At 36.1% G+C, this 27,153-nt stretch overlaps 1 protein-coding gene and 1 pseudogene across 24 annotated transcripts in view; both read left to right on the top strand.

The window, feature by feature from the left end:
* LOC109386971 (casein kinase I-like) overlaps positions 1–2,382 on the top strand; it is a 2,798-nt pseudogene extending 416 nt beyond the window's left edge.
* Positions 1–27,153, top strand: part of HDAC9 (histone deacetylase 9) — an 820,423-nt gene that overhangs the window by 403,566 nt on the left and 389,704 nt on the right. For 5 of the 24 annotated variants that reach the window (XM_019650652.1, XM_019650647.1, XM_019650646.1 and 2 more), the window contains 4 exons: positions 5,979–6,220; positions 9,999–10,149; positions 11,694–11,820; positions 14,138–14,259. In XM_019650652.1, the coding sequence (XP_019506197.1) occupies positions 5,979–6,220; positions 9,999–10,149; positions 11,694–11,820; positions 14,138–14,259 (642 nt within the window). Of the gene's footprint in view, positions 1–5,978; positions 6,221–9,998; positions 10,165–11,693; positions 11,821–14,137; positions 14,260–27,153 lie in introns of all 24 variants that reach the window. The other 19 variants (XM_019650639.1, XM_019650629.1, XM_019650648.1 and 16 more) reach the window with 5 other exon arrangements.

The raw sequence follows: 27,153 nt of genomic DNA, 5'->3' as shown, positions 1-27,153 counted from the left end.
CAGGTTGAGCTGTTGTTCACCATCTTAGCTGTGGAGGGCAGTGTCACTGGCCCTCATATGTGGGATCCGAACCGGGGTCCTCTGGCGTCCCAAGCCAGTTCTTAACCATTGCGCCACTCGGCCAGCCCTCAGCACACTGAGTTTTAAGATGTACATTGGGGTCTGGAAAACGGGAAATGACCCCGTAGGTGAAAAAATTTTTGAAATCTCAAAATTAGTCCTTCCTCTCATGGAACTTAGAATAATGGTAAACGGAGTCAGTTAAATCAATGTTATGAAAAGAATTGCAAAATTTAAGATGAAAATGCAGTCAGACTCTGATACACAGGCTACATCAAGTCATTTTTGCTAAGATATGAAGGATAAGTAAGAGGCAGTCTAGTAAAATGGGGTAGGATTAGATTTTAGGAAGCGACCATATATGAAGAATCTCGGAGACATAGGGACAGCATGGTGTGTTTAAGGAGCTGAAGGAAGATCAGTGTGACTCACATGTAGGGAGAATAGATGGTATCAGAGGCTAGAAACACAAGCCGAAAGCGCAGCATACAGGGGCAGGCCAGCACAGTCAAGGTTGGGGTTCCACTGATGGGTTTTAGCCAGGAAAGCGAGGGAGGATGCTTTAATAAAACAGGCAGTGGTAATGAAGAGACCTTTATGAATGCAAAAAATATTTGAATAAAAGTAACATTCAAAACATACATATTTGAATAAGAGTAAGAATAGAAAAGAGCATTTCTGTTGAGTGGATATGGATAATAATCAGGAGAGAGAGGAGTCAAATATCCATGTTTTCCTCTGGCTGCAATAATTGAGACCAGACATACTGGAGAAAGAACAGTATAGGACAGCTAAATGGAGAGTGCCAGGAGTAGTTATACTGATGGGTCGCCAATTTAGGCTGGATATTTAGGCAGGGGATAAAATTGTCACCGTACAGGAAGTAAATAAAGCCCCGGGGATGGAAGAGATCACCGTGGAGAATCCTGGAGAGGAAATACGAGAGGGCGCATGTGGGATTCTACAGCACCGACACCATTGCCTAAAGATCGTGTTTTCTACATGTTTTCTACATAGGTTGATGAGTTGATCTTCTGCATCAGAGTACATGTTCCTTCAAGACTGTTCATTACTTCTCTTGCTGACTAAAAAATTGTTTGGGCATTTCATAGGGCCTTACAGATATTTGCAGAGTAAAGGAGTGAATGGGAAATACTTCAACCTGGTGATGCTATAAAAACAATGACTTCAATGTTATTTTAGATACCTATAATGCTAAACCATCTCCGATGCTTTCTTTAGATGGTATAATACTTAAGAATGTCTGCTGCAGTGTAGTTAGGAGGCAAAGGACTAGAGGAACAAGATACAAACAGGCATCAGGCATGGCCCTGTCCTCTGATAACTTTGTTATGATATGACCAACAGGATATACAGAATAAAAATGTAAATAAAATTAGAAAATTGTATTTGTTTAGCTCTAAATCAGTGTTAAAAGAAAGGGGTGAGAGGTGGTAGCAGGATTTCAATGAATTTAAATTCAATGAACACTTAGGTTCCATTTATTTTCTGAAGCCCGTGGAGTCTGCCTGAAAAACACTCCAGTGATCCACATAACCAATGATAAGGAAGAGGTAATGAAGGGGAGTCAGGAAAGCTAGGTATCCCCTGTTGCTGTACCAGAGCAAACTGTTAAGATAGCCTTCAAGGTGGGATTGACATACCGCACTGAAGGTAGTATGGTTAAGATAAAGCCGATCATGTGCTGTTTATGGACCTTCTACCCATCCCTAAGACCTCTTCAATTTCTGTTCAAGAAGGTTCACAATAAAGACTGTATTTATGTTAGCTGACCAGATTATCAGTAGAATTGCCATGGGTGCCTACAAAAAGTTTAATACACAGAGACAGTAACCAGACAAACTTCCTCATGGGTAGGTGGTGTCACTTTGTTATTCCTAATTGTTTTTGGCTTGGCCAGAAGGTACAGAAACAACAGGACAAGGCAGCACATACCATACAGAGAAGATGGTGATCTCTCTGGCGCTACCTGAGAAGCCAGCATCCATGCACATGTCAGTACTGAGCATAGTTTCAGAGATGCTGTGGTATCGTTAGGATGCAAATTAGTGTATTTTAACAGAATCAGCCTGTCCTGGCAAAGGCTGCAAAAAGGAAACAACTATGAAAAGATTAGTGAAAGATGTCTATTCCTGCTGACATTTCAGATGAAGTTCTATAGAATGTGCCATGTAGCTTAAACTCTTATTAAAGGCTACACTTTCAGGAAGCCCTGATTGTGTGTATCTGACGCAGCTATTCCACATTGTTTTCTGAATCTTGAACTACCCATGTGACTACACAGTTGACCAGACAATGTGAAAGCAGAAAAACAGCACATAAGGTGGCTTTTTCCAGGGGGCAGAGTCACCAGGCCCAACCTTTCACAGATACCTGTGCATGAAAGAAGAAACAGAAGAGGCTGAACAGATGATCAGAGCAACATTTGTCTCTCCCCAGATGTTGAAGTTGTAGTTCATATGCCCTCTTGCCACTGGTTGTGGACAACCTTCCCCTTGGTATGAAGAACTTAATTTCAAACAGAAACTGTCTCTGGGAGGCATTGGTGATGCTATGTCCCAAATGGTAGCTGCTGTAACTATGAAAATTAACTGAGATAGTGAAACATGGTTCCAGTTTTTGTGCATTCTTTTTCAAGTTTCAGTTTCTGACTAAATTGACACCAATTGGTGGTGAGATTGTGTCTATGGGAAATTTTTATGAAAACCTGTATTTTTCACTGTGCTGCTTTGAGATCTCATTTCAAAGGAACATCATGGGCTGTCTTCTGACATAGTTGTAAGTGATCAAAATTCTGCATTCCTAGAATTTTTCCATCCATGGGGCTTGCAAGTTGTTCACTTAAAACATCCCTAAAATGGGTGGATTCTTGTTTGTAAACCAGCTGATAAAGCAGCACCCAAAGATCCCTGCTTTTGAACACAGGAGATTTCTTCCTACTTACCTGTGCTAGAAATAACAGCATCTAAAGTGAAGAATTAAGAAACACTTTAAGGCTACTAGGCTATCCTTAGTACTCTGAATTAACTCTTTTTAACAGCCTTTGTATTTAAAAGAAAAACAATTTTGTCACAGAAATTTGTTTCCCCAGTGTTTCTTTTCTTTTTTTTTTCCCTTTTGCAGTGTTTTTGTCATAGAAATGTAGTTACAACAGAAAAGGTATATATGTTGCTTAAATAAATGTAATTATCATAAACATCTGTTGATCTGAGATTTTAATTTTGATATGGGAGTTTTTAGTTCCACGTTCATTAAAAACTAAAAACTATTTCTAAAAAAATTTCATGAGTTGATCAATGCTAAACAGAAGAAGAAATAACTATCAAACAATCATTAAGAAGACACTGAAGAAAAAATGACTAGGACTTTGTAAAGTGGTAATTAAGACTAGTTAATATGTAATGTGGAAAGGTTCTGAATGGACATTTGGTATTAGGATAATAATATAACATATATATGTTGGCATGTATTTGAAATCTCAGACACACTGGGTAAGTCCAAATAAAGTTATGAGGCCTGGAGATCTCTTAAGAAAACATGATTCATTTAAAACCAATGCTAACACTAACATTTGTTGTCATCAACTTCCTTCTAACTTATGTATCACTAGCCACCTGTTCTAAGTAATTTGTAAGGAATTTGCATGTTCCTAGACAAGAAATGTTGTGAACAGAGATGGCTTCATTTCCCTACTGTTAAAACTGGTTGTTAATTATTCCTTGTAAGTTGATTATTTCTAATTATGATAATACAGCATCTGTGGACAATGCCCTTTCTTTCACATTCTGTGATTTGAAAGGGACTGTAACTTGTTGAAACTCAGCTCTGGTGTTGTGTTACTATTATTGCTCCTGGGGAGGCTTATTAGCTTGTCATAGAAGATGTAAGAAAAATCCATCATTCCTTTTGGAATACGATGAGTCTTTGTCACCCACAATGCAATTAACGTTAAAAATAGAAAGAATGACTATGATATGATTATGATTAGCCAGAGATGAGCTATTGTCCCCGTAACAGGCACTAATTCAGCAGGCCAAAGATGACCTACACAGAACCATCAGTTTGCTGATTACCATTTCTCTTGGAGTTTGATGAAATATTCATGCCTTCGCTCTTCTCTCTGCAAGCACTATTGATTTCTTGTATAAACGCTGCTATATTTAGTCTAGACAAATGGAATGTGGATTGCTGCTGAATAAATTGGATGAAAGACTGGGATCTTGCCTGCCGCTTTCTCTCAGTCTTGGGCAATTATTTATAATCAAGAGCAGTTTTTGTAAGTTGAGGGTGATTTTTCACAATTTAGTGATTAGTCTCTGAACAAAGGCAAGCAGTTAGACACAATCATTTCTGTTGGGATAGCAGGTTAAGAAGTCAAATTACCCTTTGAGGTTTACAATAGCTGTTTCGGAGAGTTCTGGGACTTTTTTCCTTATCTTTTTTTTTGTGTGTGGGGGGGTGGCGATTTTCTTAGGGGTTTGATGTTTACAGTTTATGGATAATAAGAATACCAGCAAGAAGAGGTCCCAGGACCTCTTGAAATTTTACATTTGTCTTTATAGGATTAAATTCTGATTTTTGTTTATTGGGATTTTCATTTAAAAACTGGAGCCTTTTTAATGTAAAAATGAAATATGTCATTAATAGCCGTTGCTTTTGGTTGGAAATATGCCAACTCTATAAGTTAATGCTCAGAATCTCATGTTGCATTGGATACTGCAACTAGAACTCTTCATTTTCATTTAGTTTCAAATTTGGCTCAATTAAGAGCTTTCCTTTCACAAATGATATGTTTTAGAAGATAGCATCTACCGAACTGTGGCTTATTAATACATTGTTTTACAATTTTCATTAAAATGCCATTGCCACCAATGCAAGCTCCTGATCAATACATTGAAAATTTACCAATGTTAGCAACTCAAGACTGATACCGGCCCCACCCCCACCCCTCCACCACTCACAGGCACACACACACACAATCCAAAGGCTAAGCAAGGACCTTAATGTTTCATTTAGTATTTGCAGCCTTCTATAGACAGGATTTCTGTTAGGATTTCCTAACTCTCTGAAAACAGCTCTTAAATCCACATGGAATATTAACTTTGTAGTTCCCAACCTGGGATCTGGAAATCTAAATTACTTTATAGTAGTAGTCGAAGCATGAGATGCAGTTTGGAAAAATACAGAAACATAGAAAGGGAGGAATTATTCATATTTCCACCCCAAATACAGCCATCTTCTGCTCTATATCTCACCAGTCTTTGCTTTAGAATTCAAAGACTAGTATAATTAAAGCTCCAATAGATGATACGCTCTGTGAGGGCTGGAATTTTTGCCTTTTGTTCACTACTGACTCCCAACTTCTTGAATCACGCCTGGGAATTTAAAATGCTCGATAAATGTATGTTGACTAAATTATATTTAGTCTAAAAGAGTTATCACATAATATATGTCATTTTTATTACTGATTGCAAACAAATTTGTTTGCAAGTGTACAGATTTAGTTGTGTTAGAAGTTCCCTTTTTAATAGGACATCTTTTTCCTCAGAAGAGTTGCATTTTTGGTTCTAAGTTGACTTGACTTTTGCAAGTGGTCCAGTGGAATGAATAAGTTTGATGAATGACTTTGATACTAGTGAATAATTGGAATCTTCCCTTTGAAAAAGGGAAATGTGAAAGATTCGTGGCAGAGTACCTATGACGGGGTGAAAATTAGGCCCATTATATCAAAATTGTTATACAGAAGACCTTTTATCCTTATTGTAAAAAAAAAATGACTGTATTCGTTGATGGAAAATTTGTTGTGAAGTGTGTAGTGTCTTTTTTCGTGTGTCCACATCAATATCCTAATTTCTTATCCTCGACTCTGTCTCTTTTTTTTCCTCCTGTTTGCCCAGTGGATGTGAAGTCAGAGGTGCCCGTGGGCCGGGAACCCATCTCGCCTTTAGACCTCAGGACCGACCTCAGGATGATGATGCCCGTGGTGGACCCTGTAGTCCGGGAGAAGCAGCTGCAGCAGGAGTTACTCCTCATCCAGCAACAGCAGCACATCCAGAAGCAGCTCCTGATTGCAGAGTTTCAGAAACAGCATGAGAACTTGACGCGGCAGCACCAGGCCCAGCTTCAGGAGCACATCAAGGTAGCAAATGTCCCCTTGCCTCTGACCTTTTCCCTCAGGGAGCCGGGACCATGACACGGGCATAAGGAGGAGGCCTAGGGGTAAGGCTCGCTGTGATTAACATGGGGAAGTAGGTATGGCGTGAAGGAAATTGTGGTTGTACTGGTTGGTGAAAACCATGGGTAGGTGGTAAGAACTCTGGCTAAAAATCTGCTTTGATTCTCGGAGGGGGGCCTCTACCACTCTTTAATCCTTTAGTTTACAGCTTCAGCACTAGGGAATAGTAACTCCCCACCCTCTGTTTAGATACTGTTTCATGTGATGTTTATTTGTCTCATCTACTCTCCACCAAGAAGAACCATGATCCTAGGAAGACCCATTTTATGGTTACAAAGAATCTACTTATAGTAGTTATCAGAGGGGATAAATTAGTCACTTTATGTGAAGTGAGAGCCTTTTCTCCCCCCTAGTATTCCTTATGGAAAGACCTCATAATGTGTACATTCAAAATAGTAATAAAAAAAGCTCAAGAGAATTATACGAGTATACGAAAAAACTGGGGCAAATATTTTCAGTGTTTTTATATGAGTCTAATAGACTATAGATAATTATTTATTGGAAGAATTTTGGGAGTAGTTGCCTATTTGAGACTCAAGTTGTTTAAATTACTCTAGGAGAAATATGTCCATGTCCTAGAAGTTTTGACGATGGACTATTTTCTTGTCAGATCATTTTAGATGTGTCTATGTACCTATTTCTTCTCTTGTCTGCTGAGAGATAAGTATTACTTTAGTTTTATTTATAAAATGACTTTCAACTTCTTTACAAAGACATTTAAGACAAAGAGATTTTGGTCTGATTAAGTAGATGTCTAATTTGAATTTATTATGACAGTACTATAGAGCAGCAAATATTTATAATGAAAATTCATGTTATCTCCAACACCTTCAAAATGACTTAAATGTTAATTTACTAATACAGTAAATGTTATATTATATTATAGACACTGATCTTTTGCTCACTTGCATATTAAATGCAAGTACGTTTCTATGGCATTAATATAAGTAACTAATCTATGCTACTATTGTATCCTTTTACCACATTAATATTACAATGTCTGAGAAGGTAAAACTGCTATCTTCTTCCTTCTCTTCCTTGTTTTATGACATTTTCTTAGGCTGAAAGGCCTATTTTATCTTATTTTCCAAAAAACATTCTTCAATGCCTAATATAAACTGTAATAGTTTTTTTTTTTTTACTTTTACTACTGAACTTTACTGAAAGAACTCTTGCAATTTATTGATCTAAAAGATACCTGAAAAATAAGAGTGAAAATTTGTTTTAGGTCTCATATGGAATCAGTAGTTCATGGTTATATTTTGTATTATAGGAAAACGTCACTTAGTTTATACATATTTTTGAATGATTCAGAAGCATTATTATTTGACCTTTGAAACAATAATAGGAACATTGATGTCTAGATCTCCTTATTCATTCTAGGCAAGTTAGGATGGCAGTGATGATGAGTGAAATTTATGTTCATCACCATACTTTAAGATTTAAGTAACTATATGGTTCATTTTGCTATGGTAGGTAAGTCACATTGCCCTGAACAGAGGGCAGTGTTAATAAGTTACTGCTTTCTTTAGATACTTCTTTTCATTTATGTTTGATGATGCTTTTTGTAATTGTAAAGAGCAACATAAAAATTTTAAAGTAATTTATTGTTTCATTTTACTCAGAAGTTAATAGCAGCAAGTAAATAATTGTTAATTTGGCCCAAACAAAATAATGTAGTAGGTTTACTGACATCTGGAAAATATTGGAAAAGAGGAGTTTCTTGACATTAAAAAAAAAGGGGGGATTCTGATATAAAGCTAAAAGGAATTTTTAGCTTTTGACGTGATTTTCCAAAATAATAAGTTGTTTCGTCAGACACCAAAGACATGCTTAAAATTTCCTTTTAAGTTTTAAGTTTTCTATTTTAAAAAATTATTTTATTTTACATTTTTTTATGAGTAAGGCTCAAAGTTGATGCTTTTAAAATGTATTTTGATTTTATTTTCATGAGGAAGACACAATGCATGATGCTTTACTTACATTAGATGAGTCAGCTGGTATTATCCCATTTTTCCACCTAGCAAGATGAGGCAGAGAGAAATACTTGAACTTGCCCAAGGCCACACAGCCAGTAAGTGGTGGTTCCAGTATTTGTAGTCCTGCCTTATTTGTCACCAAAGCTATGACATCTTCCTGCCTGTCCCTGGACCAAAACATCTGAAACTGGAGGGGTGAAATATTGTTGCTTTCTATTTTTTTCAACTTTATTCCTGCAATCTTTAATAATGAATGGTAGTGACAGAAATGAAATTGTGTATTTCTAGATTCTAAGATAGATTAAATTTTTATTCCATTGGGGCTTTGGGTGAAACACTGAATTCATTTGACCAATCCCAATATCTGTATAGAATTAACATTTAAGGCGGAGTTTAAGCAAAATTATGAATTTTTCTGTTGCAGTGGAATATTTAAAAACACCCAATACAGGACTGGTGTATCAAAGCCAAAATGCCAAAGCTTTTAATATGGGGAGTAACCAGAAATGCTTCTAACCATATCCTCCTGGAAGTGATGAGGCCATCACGGTTGACATACAGAGTTGGCTTCCTGTTGCTCCAGAGTAACTGTGATGCCATCCCACAAAGCCTTTTATTTTTATTCTATTACTTCTGAGCATAAATTTCTTAAGTTTTAGGTACTTATCTAATATAAACAGGAAATTACGCTAACTGCATTAGTATTGAGAGTTACAAATAGCAATAACACTTAAAATTAGTATGGTTCATTCTTACAAACTAAATTTAATGTACATTATGAACATGATGTATGAGGGCAATTATTTCTCTGTCTTTCATATGAGGTACCAAGACTCTGAGTAGTTTAGCAAGTTGTCTAGATCTCATATCTAGTAATGCCAGAATCTAAGTAGAAATCATAGTCTTTAGTTATCCCTCAATGGGCACATTTAGTATTATTTATTGATATCTATTTCTTAGTCTAAGAGGAAACTGACGTCTTGCAACGGTTATTAAGAATAGTTGACATTTATGTTATTCATTGTTTGGAAGTGAATTCAAGGGATGCAGACAAATAGTGATGCATCAAAGTGCTGTTTAATGGAAGTGATTTCTTCTCGACCAATCTCTCTAATCTGCAGGATTTTGTGTGCTGGATGAACAAACCAGACTTTTGCTGTTTTGAGAAAAGGGCCTATTATGGATACACAGATTTCATTAATCTACTGGGAACCTTCTCCATGAATTTTTGTAATTTTTAATATTCATTCTATTTCAGGTAGACTTTTCCAAAATTATATCGTTTTTTATAATTTTCATACCATTTCATGGGATAAGACATGAAGATTTTAATTGATTATTTACAATAGCAGAGACTTGGTAAAATAGACTTCTGAGCAGCTACTGCCTTTGCCTCTTTCATGTATTTCAGATTACAAAAAAAAGTTACCTAGGGAACTAAAGACCTGAGTGAGTTTGTTAATGATTTTTGACAGGGCAGAACAGGTAATGAAGCCACCTAGAAACTGACTTATGGACGACGTTAAGACCACCTATGGCATTAGTTGCTTTTCTTTAGATTTCAATAATTTACCAAAAAAAGTGGGTAAAATGTAAACTAAATACAAACAAGTTCCAAAAGCTTGTAACATTTTGACTTTGGTCAGTGATGACTATAAAGCCTAAAGAAATTGCACACGCTCATGTCTTTCTCTTCTCGCAAGTTGCAACAGGAACTTCTAGCCATAAAACAGCAACAAGAACTCCTAGAAAAGGAGCAGAAACTGGAGCAGCAGAGGCAAGAACAGGAAGTAGAGAGGCATCGCAGAGAACAGCAACTTCCTCCTCTCAGAGGCAAGGATAGAGGACGAGAAAGTAAGAAGCACCAGGGTAAAAGATGCACTGTTCTTCTCTCATCTTTAGCTGATCGCCATGCAGAGAGAAGCCTGATAAAGAGTGGAATTACACTTGTCAAAATTGTCTGCATTTAACTAAATGAATAAACTACAGCCCCAAATGTAAAGCTTTGTCTTCACGTATCAGCTCTCTTGCATTCAGTCTGCAAGGTATCTCAGGAAGTAAACATAGCATTGTGTGGCAAAGATACTAATTTCTGTTGTTTCAAATTTTAAAAATAATATTATAGTAAAACGATCTAGCTATACCATATTGTTTAATATAACCTTACTTCCACATTTCCTCACTATACGAGGAGTGATAAAAAAAATGCAGTGTGTGTTTGCATAAAAAATAATTATTACAGTAAAAGACACGTTGCCATCCATCTCCCTCAAAATACCTCTCGCTTTGAACTCACTTATCCCATCGTTCTTGCCACTTTCCGAAGCAGTTCTGGAAGTCCTTTGTCATGACTATCTTTACTTCATCCTCCATCATGACAACTCTCTGTGTCACACATCGCTTCTGGTACAGCAATTTGTGTCAAATGAAAACATTACAGTGTGTCCTCATCCACCTAATTCACCAGATCTGGCACCAGGCGACTTCTGGCTCTTCCCCAAAGTCAAAATGACCATGAAAGGTAAACGTATAAAACAATTCAGGACATCGAGGCAGCCACAACAGCGCAACTAAAGACACTCACAAAAGAGGACTCAGAACTGCTTCAGAAAGTCGCAAGAATGGGATAAGTGTGTTGGAAGTGAGGGGGAGTATTTTGAGAGGGATTAATGGTAATGTGTCTTTTACTGTAATAATTTTTTAAAAAACATTCATCATATTTGTTGATCACACCTTGTACCTTGATCCAGCTCAAATAATAATTGCTCTGTAAGTTAAGCCTTGCCTCCATTTAGTTTTGGAGTACCAAGACTTTGGGAAGATTTAAGGCAGAACATTTGTAAAATAATCTAGCCACAAGAGGGAGACAGATCCAAATAATTCCCCTGTATGAGGTCAGTTCAAATTCAAGTTGTAACAAAATTTAAAATTTAAAATTGGATGACATGAACCGGAATCGTCAGCAATATTTATTTGTTTAATGCTCAAAATAACTTTTGAAAGATTTTTTTCAAAAGAGTGATTCAAAAAGATCATTTAATGTGTTTAATCACTTATATGGTTCCCCAAGATTTCATGATTTGTTAGAGGTAGTGTTTTGTTCCTCAGTGGCATTTTTTTAAAGCTTAGAAAAACTAGTATTAATTGGACTCCCCTTTCTGAAAAAATAATTTAAAACATCATCGAAGCTCTTTTGAAAATTGGCAGTTTAATCAGTAATTACAAAATATTATGCCATTTTCTAAAGCCTTGTTTAGACTCTGGTTTCTTCTTTTAAAATGGAAAATTTTCTATGCTGTGACCAGTGGTGCTACTTCTTAATTTTTGCTAAATGCTTTAAGAGGCATGAAAGGACAAAACCCCAAATCAACATCTGTTTCTATATGTGTGTGTTTCAGGGGCAGTGGCAAGCACAGAAGTAAAGCAGAAGCTTCAAGAATTCCTGTTGAGCAAATCAGCAACGAAAGACACTCCAACTAATGGAAAAAATCATTCCGTGAGCCGCCATCCCAAGCTCTGGTACACGTATGTTCAGTGTTTGGCTATTTTCATTACTGGGGTCAAGAACACAGGTTGTATATTCAGCACACCTGAGCACAGACCTGGGGCTGGCCAGTTCTCAGCTATGTGGCTGTGGGCAGCGACCTTAATCTCTCTAACATCTAGTTCCCTTCCCTGTAAGAAGGGGATAATAATAGTACCATAATAATAGTACCAGCCCTCTCGGCTTTCTGGGAAGGTCCTATGAAATAATGTGGTAAAGGGTGTAAGACAGAACAGGGCTTAATAAATGTTAGCAGGTATCATCTTGTGGGTCAGGAAGGATGTATGTTCTTGTTGAATGACTAACTGACAAACCTGGGGTGGAGCATGGAAATTGATTTGTATTTTGCATTTTTCTATTCTCAGATGGTACATCTGATACTTTTACAATAATTTCTGAAGATTTGGCAGGTTGAGATTTTATTTTACTTGGCTTGATATAAGATGGAGATTTGACCTATTTTTAAAAGTCCAGAATATTTTTCATTTAAGACAAAAAAAGGTGTGTGTGGGGGGGGAGTGGGGAGGAAGACAAGGAAAAGGAATAAAAGAAAGCAAGGTAACTAACTAACTCTAAGTCTTCGGTAACTAGTTTAACCCTGCCCATATCACCGTATTTCTTCCCACCCTATAAAATGAGAGTAGATTGGCTTCTGACACACAAGCTGATAAAACTACACACTATGGTATTACAGTTTTTATGGAACCATGTTTCCCCAAGTCCAGGAATGAGATACTATGCAATACACAATTTTTCCTGTAAAATATAAAGCATGTGGTATTTTTAAAAATCAGGACACAAACAGATAGGCAAAGCATGTTTGGATAATAGACTAATAAATAATAGTTTCATTTCTCTCATTTTATAAATGTTTGCTGAATTACCCTAGGATTTTAAACTTACATATTTTTTAATCCCTCACATCGTAAACATAAGAGAGTAAATATTTGATTACACTGTTATACTGAAATTGTATGCATCTCAGGAGTTCTATTTAAAGTGTTATTATACTTATAACTCTATTTTATAAGTATCTGCCCTTCTCTAAACTCAAAGAAAAAGGTAACTGAGGCAGATTCCAGAGTGCTATATAAATACTTTTTAATGGTTTACGTAATTTCCATCATGCATGTCAGTTCACTTGAGAAACCAGTCCCTGAAGAACATTTTCAAATGTTCAATCAGCATCTCAAAATAGTTTAAAAACTACTGTTTTCTTACCTAAAATTATATATATATATATAATTTATAACCAATTCACATTCTTTCTAAGTTAAAGCCTGTTTTAAGAAGTGATAATACTTTTTTTAAAAAAATGGGAAACAACTACATGCAAATAACTAGTCAGCTGAAAATTCTTTAGCTATTCCCTCGACTTGATTAATCATGACTCTCAAATGTTACTGAGCAATCCTTTTTTTGCACTGAATTTCATTTCAGTAGGGTCCAACTCCAGACAACCATAAATCTTTTACTTAATGGAGTCTGAATTTAATTCATTTTTGCCAGTTATGGCTAGATGAAATATCCTTAAACCAGGTAATTCTTGAGAATATGTGACTGAAATAAAGAATACTGGTGGAGTAACCATCTGGCTGGTGATACCGTGCCCTACCCATTGTTTTTCTCAGATATAATAAGTATGGGTGTTTCTACCCACTGGTTAGTCTCTCTCTGTTCAGTCCTGTAAATGTCTCTCCAGTAGTGTAGTTGCATCTCCTTCACTGGATTCACGCAGGGAAGAGAAAATAGTTTGAGAAATTAGTTTCGTGCAAAAGAATGATGTTATCTCCCACCTTTACCTTGGAACTGCCACAGCAGTCAGGGGATCTGAGGCTGGTGGTTTTTCTTCAGTAGAAAAGCCACTCTCATGTAGTTTCGTGTGCGATCCAGCAGTTTTTTTAAATGAAGTCCTTCTATAAGTTTACTTTTACCTTGGTTGTTCTACACCATTGACTAAAAAGGTTTCAGATGATGACTTTTCAGTAGCATGGCTCTTAAGAAAGCATACACACTAGTCTCAGATTTTCAAACCTCAGGCTCTTGGTGAATTCTCTCTTTTAGTAACACACACTTTCTGTGTGACTGTGTGACCAAACACAACAGTGGGCATGGGTGGGAGTCCTGCGTCATTCTGTAACATATTGCTGAAGTGAACTTGGTAACGTGAGGCTGTGGTTTGTACACACTAAACATAAACACAGCTGCCACACGTGTGCAGCACGTGCATCGGATTATTGCTGACCACCGTGCAGGAAAAACTCCGGTGCCAATGGTGAACCCTCCTCTCTTTCGTAGGGCTGCCCACCACACGTCATTGGATCAAAGCTCTCCACCCCTGAGTGGAACATCTCCATCCTACAAATACACATTACCAGGAGCACAAGATGCAAAGGACGATTTCCCACTTCGAAAAACTGGTAAGTTGGCTTAACAAGAAGATACCACTTGCTCTTCCATAACATACCTGTAGTTTCATTTTGCCATGCCTCTAGAGGAACGTCAGAGGATGTGAGTCATAGCTGACACGCCCTGTGCACCCCTGCCCTCAGCGTAAACAGATATGTGTGTGGATGGGTNTGCCTGTGCATGTGACACGCACACACACATGTGTCTACATCAGTTGAATAATATCAGTATATTCAGCATATAATCAAAGTACCTGTTTTAACTTAAAAGTTTATCATGTTTGGATTTTAGATGAATTAGCTTGTTAGCAATAAACAATAGAATTAAGAAAAATAGAAATTTGATTTATCAGAAAATTTAAATCTTCTCTATTAATGAGGACTTCTATCATTTTCATCATTTATCTGATTTTTCTGTTGAGCCTCAGTCATTGCCTACAAAAATGGGAATCACTTCTTTTCCCTCACACATTCTAAAAACCTTAAATTTTAATTGTCTAAGTGGTGGAAACAGATAACAGATAAAGCTACCTTCTGAGTAAGTGACTTGCCTAATGTCTCACAGATTATAGGAGAACTCAGAGTGAAGTTTTGTACCTAATAATCTCATGTAATTCTATTAAAATTTGCTTAGGGGAACCGGGACACAGAAGCTTCAATTTGGAATTTAGTAAGCAGCCCTGTGGCTTTAAGGCCTGTGTTTGTTTTCCTGTCTTCTCCTTTTTTTAGCCTCCTGATATACATTTTACATGTTCTATGCTCTTCCCTCTATAATAAATATATTTAAACTTTATGAAAATATAATCATAAATAGCCTTTGTATACATTGTGTTCTAAATCTTATGATGTTTTCCAAATCTGGCTATTTAGAGAAAGATGTAAATTAAAAAAGAAATTTATATCCACAATTGATCTGAAAAGGCATTCAGAGAAGATAGTTTGATCCATTGTCTTTTATTCAAGTCTACTTGAAGAAGTATAGACCTATGTAATTTATCTGAGATCTACCAAGAGAAAATGATTTCAAATAATTATATTCATTTTTACCAAGCAATTTTGAATAATTATGGATTATAAAAACACTTGCTCAAGCTATTTTCTGTCATATAATTTACCTGTGGCATACTGACAATTTAAAAATAAAATCAATCATGAGTAAGAATGTATTACCTATAGTCAAGGAGTACAAAGCAATCCATGACTTTTTCTTTGAATAGCCCAGAGATGTCTCTGTTTTTCTACAATAAGATGATCGGTAGAGTAAAATGCTTCAAGAAGGAAAATACTTCAAAAAGGGTGCACTCCGGGAAGAATGAGTTTTAGGTATTGTATCAAAATTTCACACTATTATCTACAAATCAGATTGCCTTTTTTGTAAATAAACGTCTCTGGGATAAAAGGAAGAAAGCGGAGTGTGCCTCCTGTATTTCCAAAACATAGAGTATAGTTTATGAAAATTGATCCATAAAAGACATGAATCTTAGAATGTGCGGTCTTTGACCTGCAGCCTTGACGTTCAGCTGCACCAATGGCGTGTGTAGGAACTATTGACAGAGATTATGCGAATATTGCCCCAGGTCTCAGGGCAGTAACTGGCATTCAAGAGCCCACAGAGTCACTAAAAGGAAAGAAAACACAGGTCCCCTTATGGCAGGAGGTTACTGATGAGTGATATAGTTACTTTCACAGAGAAAGACTTCTACCCTGCTGTGCACACAGCCTTTGAATATATTCTTACCACTGGGAGATTGAAAACTGACTGCAGAACTGACACTGACTTTGACAAGAAGTGGCATTTGGAACCAGTAAGCATCTAGAAATAAAATCTGATTTTTTTTTTCAATACTGTAGGACAAGTACTAAAAACCCATTCTTTGTGTCCCACTGTTGCCATGAGAACAGCTTAGGATTTTTTTCTCTGTGAAGAATGAATAGCAAGCTGTTAATTTATTCTTAGAGAAATTCTCAATCCACAACAAAATTCAAAGAGAAATCCTGCTCAGGATAGATGTTACAGAATTTTATTCAAATCTGTGCTAATATGAAAGACATTTTCTGTGTCTATGTGATGTATAATAATAGTGAAAAGATACAGCCCTTTTCTTTTTCTGTGTTCGCCCAGTATTTTAAGTTTCTTTCCTTTATATTGCAAATCTGATACTTTTGAAGTTTCAGGTTGTTGAGCTGTAAAAACCAAACATTTTTTAGCATCGTACCAATGAAGTTCTTGAACAACTAACTATTAATACTTTTATATCTCTATAGAAGTTGCAAAATATTTCTTAATTCAATTGCCATTGTCTGAAGAAATATGCTATAATGAAATACAGATGTTTTCCACACATTATCGAAAATACTTAGAGATACCCTTCATTAATTGCAAATAGGCAGAACTCTTCCAACTTTGATAAATTTAATCCATTTGGTGTTTTTCTAATCCTCTGTGAGAAAATTTAGACATGTATTTGCACTAAATAGAAGAGCATTGAAATGCAGCCCAATAATTTTTACTTCAATGTTTGTTGTATTTTAGGACTGCATAGCTATTACAAAAAAAGTAAACAAAATTAGCATAATTTAACATATGTGATGATTGAGGAGACTGTTCAAGATAATTTACCCAGAAAGCTACATTATATTAAATGAAATCTAGCGCAGTGGCGTTGATCGTATCATGTAAATACCAGGACAACTGTAATAGAGTCAAGGTTTCCCAATGGGGCCTGATTACCATCCCCTGTGGTCTACTTGAATTTCATTGAACTGAATCTTACTTAGATTTAAAAGAAGTTGTTAAATAAGTGGATTCTATGTTTTGGTTTGCATATAATACTACCTTCAGTTTCTTTCGGTACCTACATTAGTACTGAATTGCCAATGTTTATTAGAAATATTTAAGGAAGTAAAGCTGCAACCAGAATAAGAAATTCTTAATAACCCTAAAAAGTGGCCCCGGGGGTGTCCCTTAAGCAGTGAACACCATTTGGAACCTCTCTTGACCTCTTAGGACCCAGCCAGACAATGACAACCTAGGAACAGTCAACCAGAGAAGTCCCATTTGCCTGCAGAAATCTGACCTTTGTCATGCAAAGTGGACCTTTACTTCCTTCCCCTTAAGAGAACCATAGTTGCTCACAGAATGTGAGCATTTTGGAAACATCAGAATAATACCTATCGTTTGACTCTAGTCAGACCCATTTCTAAATCACTTTGCTCTTAAATGTAGGAATTGAGCCTTCTGCTTCTTTCACAACAATGAACATCAAAGGTTTTCATAATTGGTTGTGAAGTTGCGAATAATTGTTTTTAATTTTTATATTTATTGCCCACACTTAAAGTAGCACTTCCTTTTAGAATTAGACTCTGTGATTCCTTTTATTCTATAATACAAGGATTTGTTGATACTGAAATTTGGAATATTTTACTGAATTTTATGGTTTGGCAGCAAATTATATTGTGTTGTAGTAGGTGACTTTTTTTTTTTTTAATCTATATAGTGTACTGCTGAATTGATAATAAACCATAAAATTGGGAAAGGAAGCTTCTGGGTCCAGACACTTTTGAAATAGTATTTATTTCTCACAAAGATAGTGCATATGTGGTGACTTTGAACTGACCTTCAAAGCCGTTTGAATTGGATTCTGTTCCAGTGAGTGTGTGCATATGTTTCATAAAATATTACGGTAAAAAGTTCTAGCGGTTTTATGCTCCATTATATTATTGGGGTCTTACCCAGTGAACTTTGCCTTTCTTTGAATGTTACAGTCTTTCCATTTAATACCTCTGAACAAAGTGAGCTTGCTGGCAAGATTAACCTCTTAAAGCGCACAAGCCATATAAAGAGCTTGGCTTGGGCTAATAACACGGTTCCAGCCCCACTGAAATATCCATTTTAATGGTCAGCAACACTAGAATGAGACTCAAAGATGGAAGGGGTCCAAGCACAAGGCTTTAGAGGGCCAGTGTCATTTTCCACACTGAGTAATTTGGAAAGAAGACAGAGATGAGATTTGTAGCTTATAAATCTCTCTCAGTACAGCAGTTAGAAGTTATGTCATGGTACTTCGGTGACCTGTTCAAATTATTATAATCCAGAATTAAGGAGATTTAAAAAAATGCTTTAAAATCTTTCTCTCTTCTTCTTCTCTCTCCGGTTCTGTGTCTTTCTCATTATAATACACAAACAGACACGTATGTGCACCCATGGTCCCGCACACACATCTCTGCACAGGCAGCGCTCCTGCTTATAAAAATAATCACTCAGTCTTATTCCAGATTAACAAAAACTGGAGCATTTTTATATATCGTAGTACTCTTAGTCCCATTTTTGTGGTGATTCTTGCTTAATATTGTTAAAATATACTCTTTGTGATAAATTTACACCAGTTTTCCCAGTATTGAGAAGCACCCTGGCACAGTAACACAGGCTTTGCATCCATCAACCAGGTGGGAATCTGGATCCTCAGTCTTGGGAATTTACTTAACCTCTTTAGGCCACGATTTGCCTCATCTGTAAAATGGGAACAGATATGCCCTTGGTTCATACAGTTATTTTGAGGATTCAGTTAAGTAATTCATAGAAGGCACTTAGGAGCCTACCTAGGATTTCAGGGATTGCTTATCTTAACTTTATGTTCCTAGTTGATAAGGAATTGGGTTTCATTTGTTTTCATAGGGTTCAAACTAAATCTCTTGCTGGTGTGGAACGTCTTTTTACGGGTCTTACATTGTCACCTTTATTGGTAAAACAAGGAAATGGAAGAGAAAGTGAAAGCGTTTTTATTTTGCGCTCTGTGTAACTTGCAATGCAAATGGCGAGAAGGGAACGGAGCCTGGCGTTTCAGAGCCCAGGGTGGTGTCCATAGTAGCAGCAGACTTGTTTCTGTCTATTACCATAGAAGGAACTCGTAATTGATGCTCCGGGCTCGCTAGGGCCAAACTGAGTTCTAATTTCTGCCATTAACTTCATTTTTAAATTCATAGACTTTAATTTTTCAAACAGTTTTAGATTTACAGAAAAATTGAGCAGATAGTGGAAGGTACCCATATCACTCTCCCCTCTCCCCCAGAGTCCCAGCTCTTATTAATATCTTCCTTTAGTGTGGTACATTTGGTACAATTAATGAACCACTATGGATTACATTATTAATGTAGTCCATAATTTACATAAAGGTTGACTTGTCGGGTTGTAAAGTTCTATAGATTTTGACGGATGTGTAACATCGCGTCATGTATCCACTATTACAGTATAATGCAGAATAGTTTCACTGCCCTAAAAATCCTCTGTGCTCTATTTATCCATCCCTCCCCCCCGACCAATGCCTGGTAACCCCTGATATTTATACTATAATTATTCTATAGTTTTGCCTTCTGCAGAATGTCATGTAGCTGGAATCATCCTCTATGGAGCCTTTTCAGACTGGCTTTTTTCACTTGACCATATGCGTTTAAGATTACTCCATCTCTTTTCGTGGCTTGAAAACTCATTTCTTTTTATCACTGAATAATATTGCATTGTATGGACAAACCACAGTTTGTTTATCCATTTGCCTATTGAAAGACACCTTGGTTCCTTCCAAGTTTTAGCAATTATAAAGCTGCTATAAACATTTGCATGTAGATTTTTGCGAGGCTACACGTTTTCCACTAATTAGGTAAATACTTAGGAATGTGATAGCTGGATCTTACGGTTAGAGTGTGTTTAGTTTTTTAAGAAACTGCCAAACTACCTTCTGGAGTGGCTGTATCATGCTCACCAGCAGTGGGTTCGAGTTCCTGTTGCTCTGCATACTCACCAGCACTTGATATTTTCAATTTCAGGTTTCTTATATTTTTTTATTTTTAACTATTCCAATAGGTATATAATGGTTTCTCATTGTGGTTTTAATTCGTAGTTTCCTAGTGTTAGCATGGAATGTTTTTCTCTATCCATTTACTTTTAATCTATCTGTGCCTTTATACTGGGTTGTCGGAAAAGTCATGACATATTTTTTCTATGTTTTTCGTTGCAAAAATGCGTCATGACTTTGCTGACAACCCAATATTTAAAATTATTTTTTTCTAGGTTACATATAGTTGGTTCTTGGGTTTTTTTGCTTGTTTCTTTGTTTTAACTCACTATGACAGTCTCTTTTAATTGATGTATTAGACCATTCACATTTAAAGTGGATATTGGTGTAGATTAGTATGTACTATATTCATTACTGTTTTCTCATCATAGTACTTACTCTCTGTTTACTTTTTTATTGTCTCTTCTTTTTCTGCCTTCTCTGGTTTTAATTGAGCATTTTATATGATTCTATGTTCTCTACTGTCTTAGCATATCAATAGTACATCTTTAAAAATTTATTTTTGTGGTTTCTTTAGAGTTTAAAATATATATTTACAGCTAATCCACATCCACTTTCAAATAATACTATATTGCTTCATGGCTATAGGTACCTTATAACAGTATTCCCAATCCCTGTCTCCATCCTTTGTAATATTTGTTTTTTAATTTCACTTTTCCATAAGCTAAAATCACACGATACATTCTTAATATTATTTTGAATAGTCTATTAGATCTATTAAAATAAGAACAATAAAATATTTTATTTTATCTTCATTTATTTCTTTCATTATATACATCTAGCTTTTTGACCTATATCCTTTTCTTCCTTGCTGAAGAACTTCTTTTAATATTTTTTTACAAGGATGTCCACTGGCAACAAATTTCCTTAGTTTTTGTTTGAGAAAATTTTGTTTCTACTTCATATTCAAAGGAGAATTTTGCTGAATACAGAATTCTTGGTTGCTCAGTTTTTTTCTTGTAACACCAAACACTTCACTGTACTCTCCTATTGCTTGCATAGTTCCTTGTTACTCGGTAGGCAAGTTGCTTTCTATATCCTCTGTTTTCTTTGATGATATTCTCCTTACCTTTGGTTTTCTGTAGTAGAATATGATATGCCTAGGTGTTTAGTTTTTGGTATTTATACTGCTGCACGTTCCCTGAGATCTCTGAATCAGTGGATTCCAGCCATTATTCAAATATTCTCTTGCTCCTTTATCTTCTTGTTATTCTGGGATTCCCATCATACATATATTACATCTTTATATAATTGTCCAAGGGTTCTGGAGTATTTTCTTTTTTTTTTTCCTTTGTCTTTCAACTTGGGAAGTTTCTGTTGACATGTCTTTAGGGTCGTTGCTTCTTTCCTCAGCTATGTCCAATCTCCTGATGAGCCATCAAAGGCCTTCTTCATTGCTGTGCTTTTGATTTCAAGTATTTCCTTTTGTTTCTTTGTTAGTGTATCCATCTCTTTGCTTACGTTCACCTGTATGGTATTGCATATTGTCATCTTTTCCCGTTAAACACCTTAACATATTACTGATAGTTATTTTAACTTCTTTGTCTGTTATTTCCAAAATCTTTGTCATATCTGAGTCTGATCTGATGCTGGTCTGATGCTCTTCAGACTCTGTTTTTTCTTGCCTTTTAGCGTGCTTTGCATTTTTTTTTTAATCTTGATATGATATATTAGAAAATAGAAATGGAGTGGGTAGGCTTTCGGTGTGACCTTTTATGTGGAACTGAGCTATGTTCAGTGTTTGCTGTAGCTGTAGGTGCCAGAGGCTTTAGTTTCCTTTAGTTGTTTTTTGTTTTATTTTGTTTCTTCCCTTGTTTTCTTGGAGTTTCCCTAAGAACATCTTCATAAAGACAGTCTGTGTGTCTTGCAACCCTCCCAGTTGTAATCTACTGTTATTATGCTGGAGACCTGTTGATGTTTTCATACAATGTCATGGATGGATATTGTTCTATAATCTTATGATTGAATCTTTGTTTTTTAGTGGGCCTTTCTCTGTGGTCTGTGACCTCCAGAACGGTTCCTTGGCTTCCCTTTATCCTCCCCTTAAGTGAGACAGGGAGGCTAGAAGGGGTGCTGTTGACTAGTTGCCCTTCCATCCAGGTCAGATAAACCTCTGGTAAAATATTTCCCCTTCAAGGCCAGGTTTTTGTTATGTGGAATGCTCTGGGTATATTTTAGAATTGTGACTTTTCTCCTGAACATATTTCCAAATGGCTACTTTTCTCCCCTCTTACATCCCTTCCTTCTAGCCTCACTTAGGAGAGGATTTTTCACTGATCTTCACTGAGAGAACCTTCTGGGGTTCCTGTACGTAAAACCCACGAATGTGTAGGGTCCCCGGTGAGATTAGGACTCTAGAGTTTTTAACTCTCCAGCTCGTCCATACTCAGCCTCCAGCAATTCATCAAATTAACATTTTAGTGGTCCTACCAGTTACTGACACCAGTGGTCTCTGCTCCCAGTAAGCTGATCTCAGCTGTGTTTTTCTGTAGTTTTCTCTCTCTCCAGGTTTTGGAGTGGTGATTTGCTTTGAGACCTCAATTCTCTGATGAATCTAAGAAAATTGCTTTGCTTTTCAATTTACTAAGCATTTTTTGTGTGTGTGTGGTATGGATGGGAGTGAAAATTTCCAGGCCCGTTATGTATTGGAGCTGATACCAGAAATCTGCCATTGACTTTTAAACCTGTAAAATATTTTTTATAAAATTTCAAAACACAATCTTTTTCATTTTTTGAGGTGACAGATTCATATGTAAGCAATATAATTCCTATTCATTAATTTAATAGATATTTTTTAAAAGATTAACATCAATGATTTGACTCTGCTCAGCTTGGTCATGATTAAGAAATATATGTGCTAAAAACTGTGACAGAGATAGAGTAGACTGAAATAATTTTGTATCATACTTTGGAAGGAATATAATACTTGGAGCTAAAGACTTTGCCTAATGATTCATTCTATGGTATTTGATTCTGCACTCTCTTCTATATGTCAACTTCCTCTTTTCCCTAATGGAAATCAACACTTCATTGACTTTTGCTACTTTGAAAATAAGTTTGATGAAATATTGGGTTGGATCAGCGTGTAAACTACTATGTAAGCAAGACTTGGGAATTGTAAGACTTTCTTCCTGTGTTTTTCTACTTTTCTTATAATATCAAACACTAGAGATTTGATGAGGTAAAAAAACAAACATCTTTCTTTGACCTTCCAAACATTAGAAAATGTAGTTTCGGGGCCGGCCGAGTGGCTCAGTTGGTTAAGAGCTCGCTCAAGAGTTTGAGCTCTGAGCAACAGCGGTTCGAGGCCAGCCCGAGCTGAGCAGCCGCTAAGCTGCCAATAGGTAGCAGGATGGCTCAGCTAAAAAAAAAAAAAAAAAAAAATGTAGTTTCTTTTTAAAATAGGTTTTGATATTTTTTTTACATAGACAATTTACTTTTTCAAAGAAGCCTTTTTGATATATTTAACCACTTAGATTTTTAAAAGTTAACCATTTAAAAACTACCATATTTCACTGATTTTTAAGATGCTCATTTTTTTAAACAAGTATATATGAAATCTGTGTAAGTCTAATGGATATTTCATAGTTTAACTAGCAATGTGTTTCATTTTGCATTTTTTTTCTTAGTGGTATGCAAGGTAATTTTGCATGTGACAATTGATAAATTACTGTAGTATTTACAGGAGAATTAAATGCTTTAGAATAATAAGATTCCTTGTGATAAAGAACACAAACTTGTAATATGTAATTTTTCATTTAGCAGTTATAAAAACCATAATAGAAATTAATGTTCCTAATATGTATTTTTTTTATTCAAAAGTTAGGTATGGCTAGTTAGAATCAAGGAACAAAATGGTTTAAGCTTCAGAATTCAATAAATGTGAAGCTGGTCTCACAGATTATATATACAATATGTATAACTATTGGGTTGTCGGAAAAGTCATGATGCATTTTTGCAATGAAAAACAGAAAAAATACATCATGACTTTTCCGACAACACAATAGACACTAAGAGCAACTGTAAATTAAGACTTGTGTGATAACCAGACTTCTAAGAACTTTGAAAATCCAACTCGAGTTATTTGCTTGTGGGAGACACTAGAGTAAAAAAAAGCTAATATAGCCTAGAAAGACAAAGCATGGAAAAATAATCTTGTGCTTTGGAGTTAGATCTGGCAGAGAATTCTAGTACAGTGCTACCAGTTAGAGCTACGTGACATGGACAAGTTACAGGACTCCTCTTGAGCTTCAGGTTTTTCAAGTGTCAAGTAAGGAAAATATTTACTTTGAATGATTGTTGTAAACAATAGAGAAGTTGCATGGAGGGGTCCAGCCCAGTGCCTAATATATATTGGGTTGTCGGAAAAGTCATGACATATTTTTTCTGTTTTTCATTGCAAAAATGTGTCATGACTTTTCCGACAACCCAATATAACAGTCTCAATTCATATTACCAGTATGAGTTACTGAGAGTAGTAGTGGGTGATTAGTGGTAGGAATTGTTAATGGTAGCCACGTGGGATAACTGTAAAAAATTGGAATGACAAAAGGAGTCTAGAGTTGTGGTCTTAAACCTTCCACTAATATATGACCTTGAACAGGGGGCACTTTATGATATTGGATCTTCGATTTCTCAGTTAAATGAAAGACTGGGACCAAATGGTCCCTAATATGGAGTATAAGTCTAATAGTAACTATATCATCATGCTTCATGAAAAGCAAGATAAAATGGTAATGATTTGAAGAATGTATAAATAAGAAATAAATGATGGTGCTTTTGTATCTCATTCATTTTAATTAATGGTAGCAAAGCCTAATGACATATTTTTCACTCCCCATAAAATGTTCAATTAAAAATAGGCAGGACACTTGAGATAACATTGGAATGAGAAGTTGGCAAAAAATAATAATTAAGACTTTAAAAGCCTTTAGCCATCTGTTGTATAATCATGAGAATGATTGAAAAATGACTCCTAATGTGTAGCATTCATGATTATATAACTTGAAACACTGGGAAAATATTCCACACAAATGTATGCACATACATCTCTCTAGACACACCTAATAAAATAAAGTAAAATATAACAAAATAAATAATAAAATATTTGTGATTGCATTTTCTTTAAAACTTTCAGCCATCCACTGAGTTACTTTGAAACTGAAGTGTCCTTTATGGTAAAGAAATCTGGGGGAAACCTTTATCCGTTTGCTCAGAAACCTTCTTTGTATTTAAGGCAGCACATAACAGTTTACCTTGGCATGCTAGATTTTTCAATAAGTGGCCTTGATTTACCTATATAGTGTTATTTTTATTTCTGACTACCAGTATCCTCTTTTATAAAACTATCTGCTTTTGAGCTTTTTTAATTTCAATATTTATACTGATTCCTCCATTCATTACCACCCATCCATACACGAGATAAATTCACAAGTCATTTTTTCATATAACCATCATTCTGACATTTTCCTTATCTGTATTCCATAGCACTGTAATTTTTGCTATAATAGCTGGCAATAGCTTGTCAATTATTAGGTATTTCTCTATTTCATACTGTTGTTTTTATCTTGTTCTTCCCAACTGGATAATAAAAATGTCCTTGAAGAGAGTATTTGTAACATCTGCATTCCTCATCTGACAAACCACACACTTTGTGCTGGGCCTGTAAGTGGGTGTTAATTAAAGAGATCAATATGCTTAAAAGAGGACTTTTGCCATTAAGGAGCTCACTGTCTTCATAGTGAAGTAGGTTTCTATAAGATTGATGGAAAGTTAATAGAATTTAACACTTGACCCACGTTACTTCTTGAGGAGTGACTATTTCTTATTTCCAGAAAGCAAAGGTTCAAACCACCTGAAGAATGCAGATAAGACATTGAGCTATTAATTATTTTGGTTATAAGTGTTCAGCATATTTAATTGGAATTATCTATTTTAATTTTATTATAGTTTAAAATAGGTAACAGTCTGCTACAGCTATACATAGGTGGTTCTTTGAAAATAGTATAGACGAGCACTGCCCAAGAGAATTTCCTGTAATGATGGAAAAGTTCTATATCTACTGTCCCATTCAGCAGCCACTAGGAAGATGTAGTCACTTGAAATTGAGCAAACATTGTGGCTAGTGTGCCTGAGGAGATAAAGTTTTGTTGACAAAGTTTACTTAATTTAAATCTAATATACACATGTAGCTAGCTAGTGGCTGGCATATAGGACAGATAGTTATAGACTTAGGCAGGCACATGTGGCCTGGTCTGAGTGTCACTACAAAATCCCTTCAGTCAGTGCCCACAGCAGACATCACTAATCAGTCACAGCCAACTCTTCCCTCTGAGTTTAGCCACAGTCACGTCACCCAAAGAAGATTAAATGTCTGAGCAGAATTATATGCTTCGGGGCTCTTAATTTTTAAGTAGCAAGAAGCCAATACAAATTAGCTTAATTAAAAAAAAAAAAGGAAGCGATTTGGAGGGGTTCATTTAACTGAATTTTCCAAGTGTTCATGTTTAGGCGCATGTGTGTTCACATGTTGTTATTAGAAGTATTAGCTCCTATCCTGTTTCATGCTCTCTCCAAATGTTGACTAGGATATCCCAATATATCTCTGGGTTACCTCTTAACTGCTTAACAAGAACAGCCAAAGCGAGCACTTTCCTCTCAGTACAGTTCTGATAAATTCCCAGGACTAACTCTCTTGAACAGCTTGGGTCTTATACCAACCCTGACTCATTCACTCACTCACTCACTCACTCACTTGAGAGATCAGTTATCCTGCGGGGAGGGGCTGGCGGCCTGCCTCACTTGCCCACCCTGGAAGTTTGGGTGGAGTTTACCTTAGTTCTCAAATGAATTGGACCGAGAATGAAACTGGTTAGCATTCATCCTTCTAAAGAGCAGCTCTGATCCTCTTGTTCAAAATTTTGTGTGGATTATTACACATGCGCTGGCCCTTTTCATAGTGGGCTCTTCAGATCTCATTTGACTACTCATTCTTCCAAAGCTGTCTGAAGCACGACAACTTATGGGAAGCTCTTCCAAACCTGCTCCCTTCCCTGAC

This window comes from Hipposideros armiger, unplaced genomic scaffold, assembly GCF_001890085.2.
Source record: "Hipposideros armiger isolate ML-2016 unplaced genomic scaffold, ASM189008v1 scaffold_143, whole genome shotgun sequence".
NCBI lineage: Eukaryota > Metazoa > Chordata > Mammalia > Chiroptera > Hipposideridae > Hipposideros > Hipposideros armiger.
The sequence above is the reverse complement of the archived record's forward strand: the minus strand, read 5'-3'. Positions and strand labels throughout refer to the sequence as shown.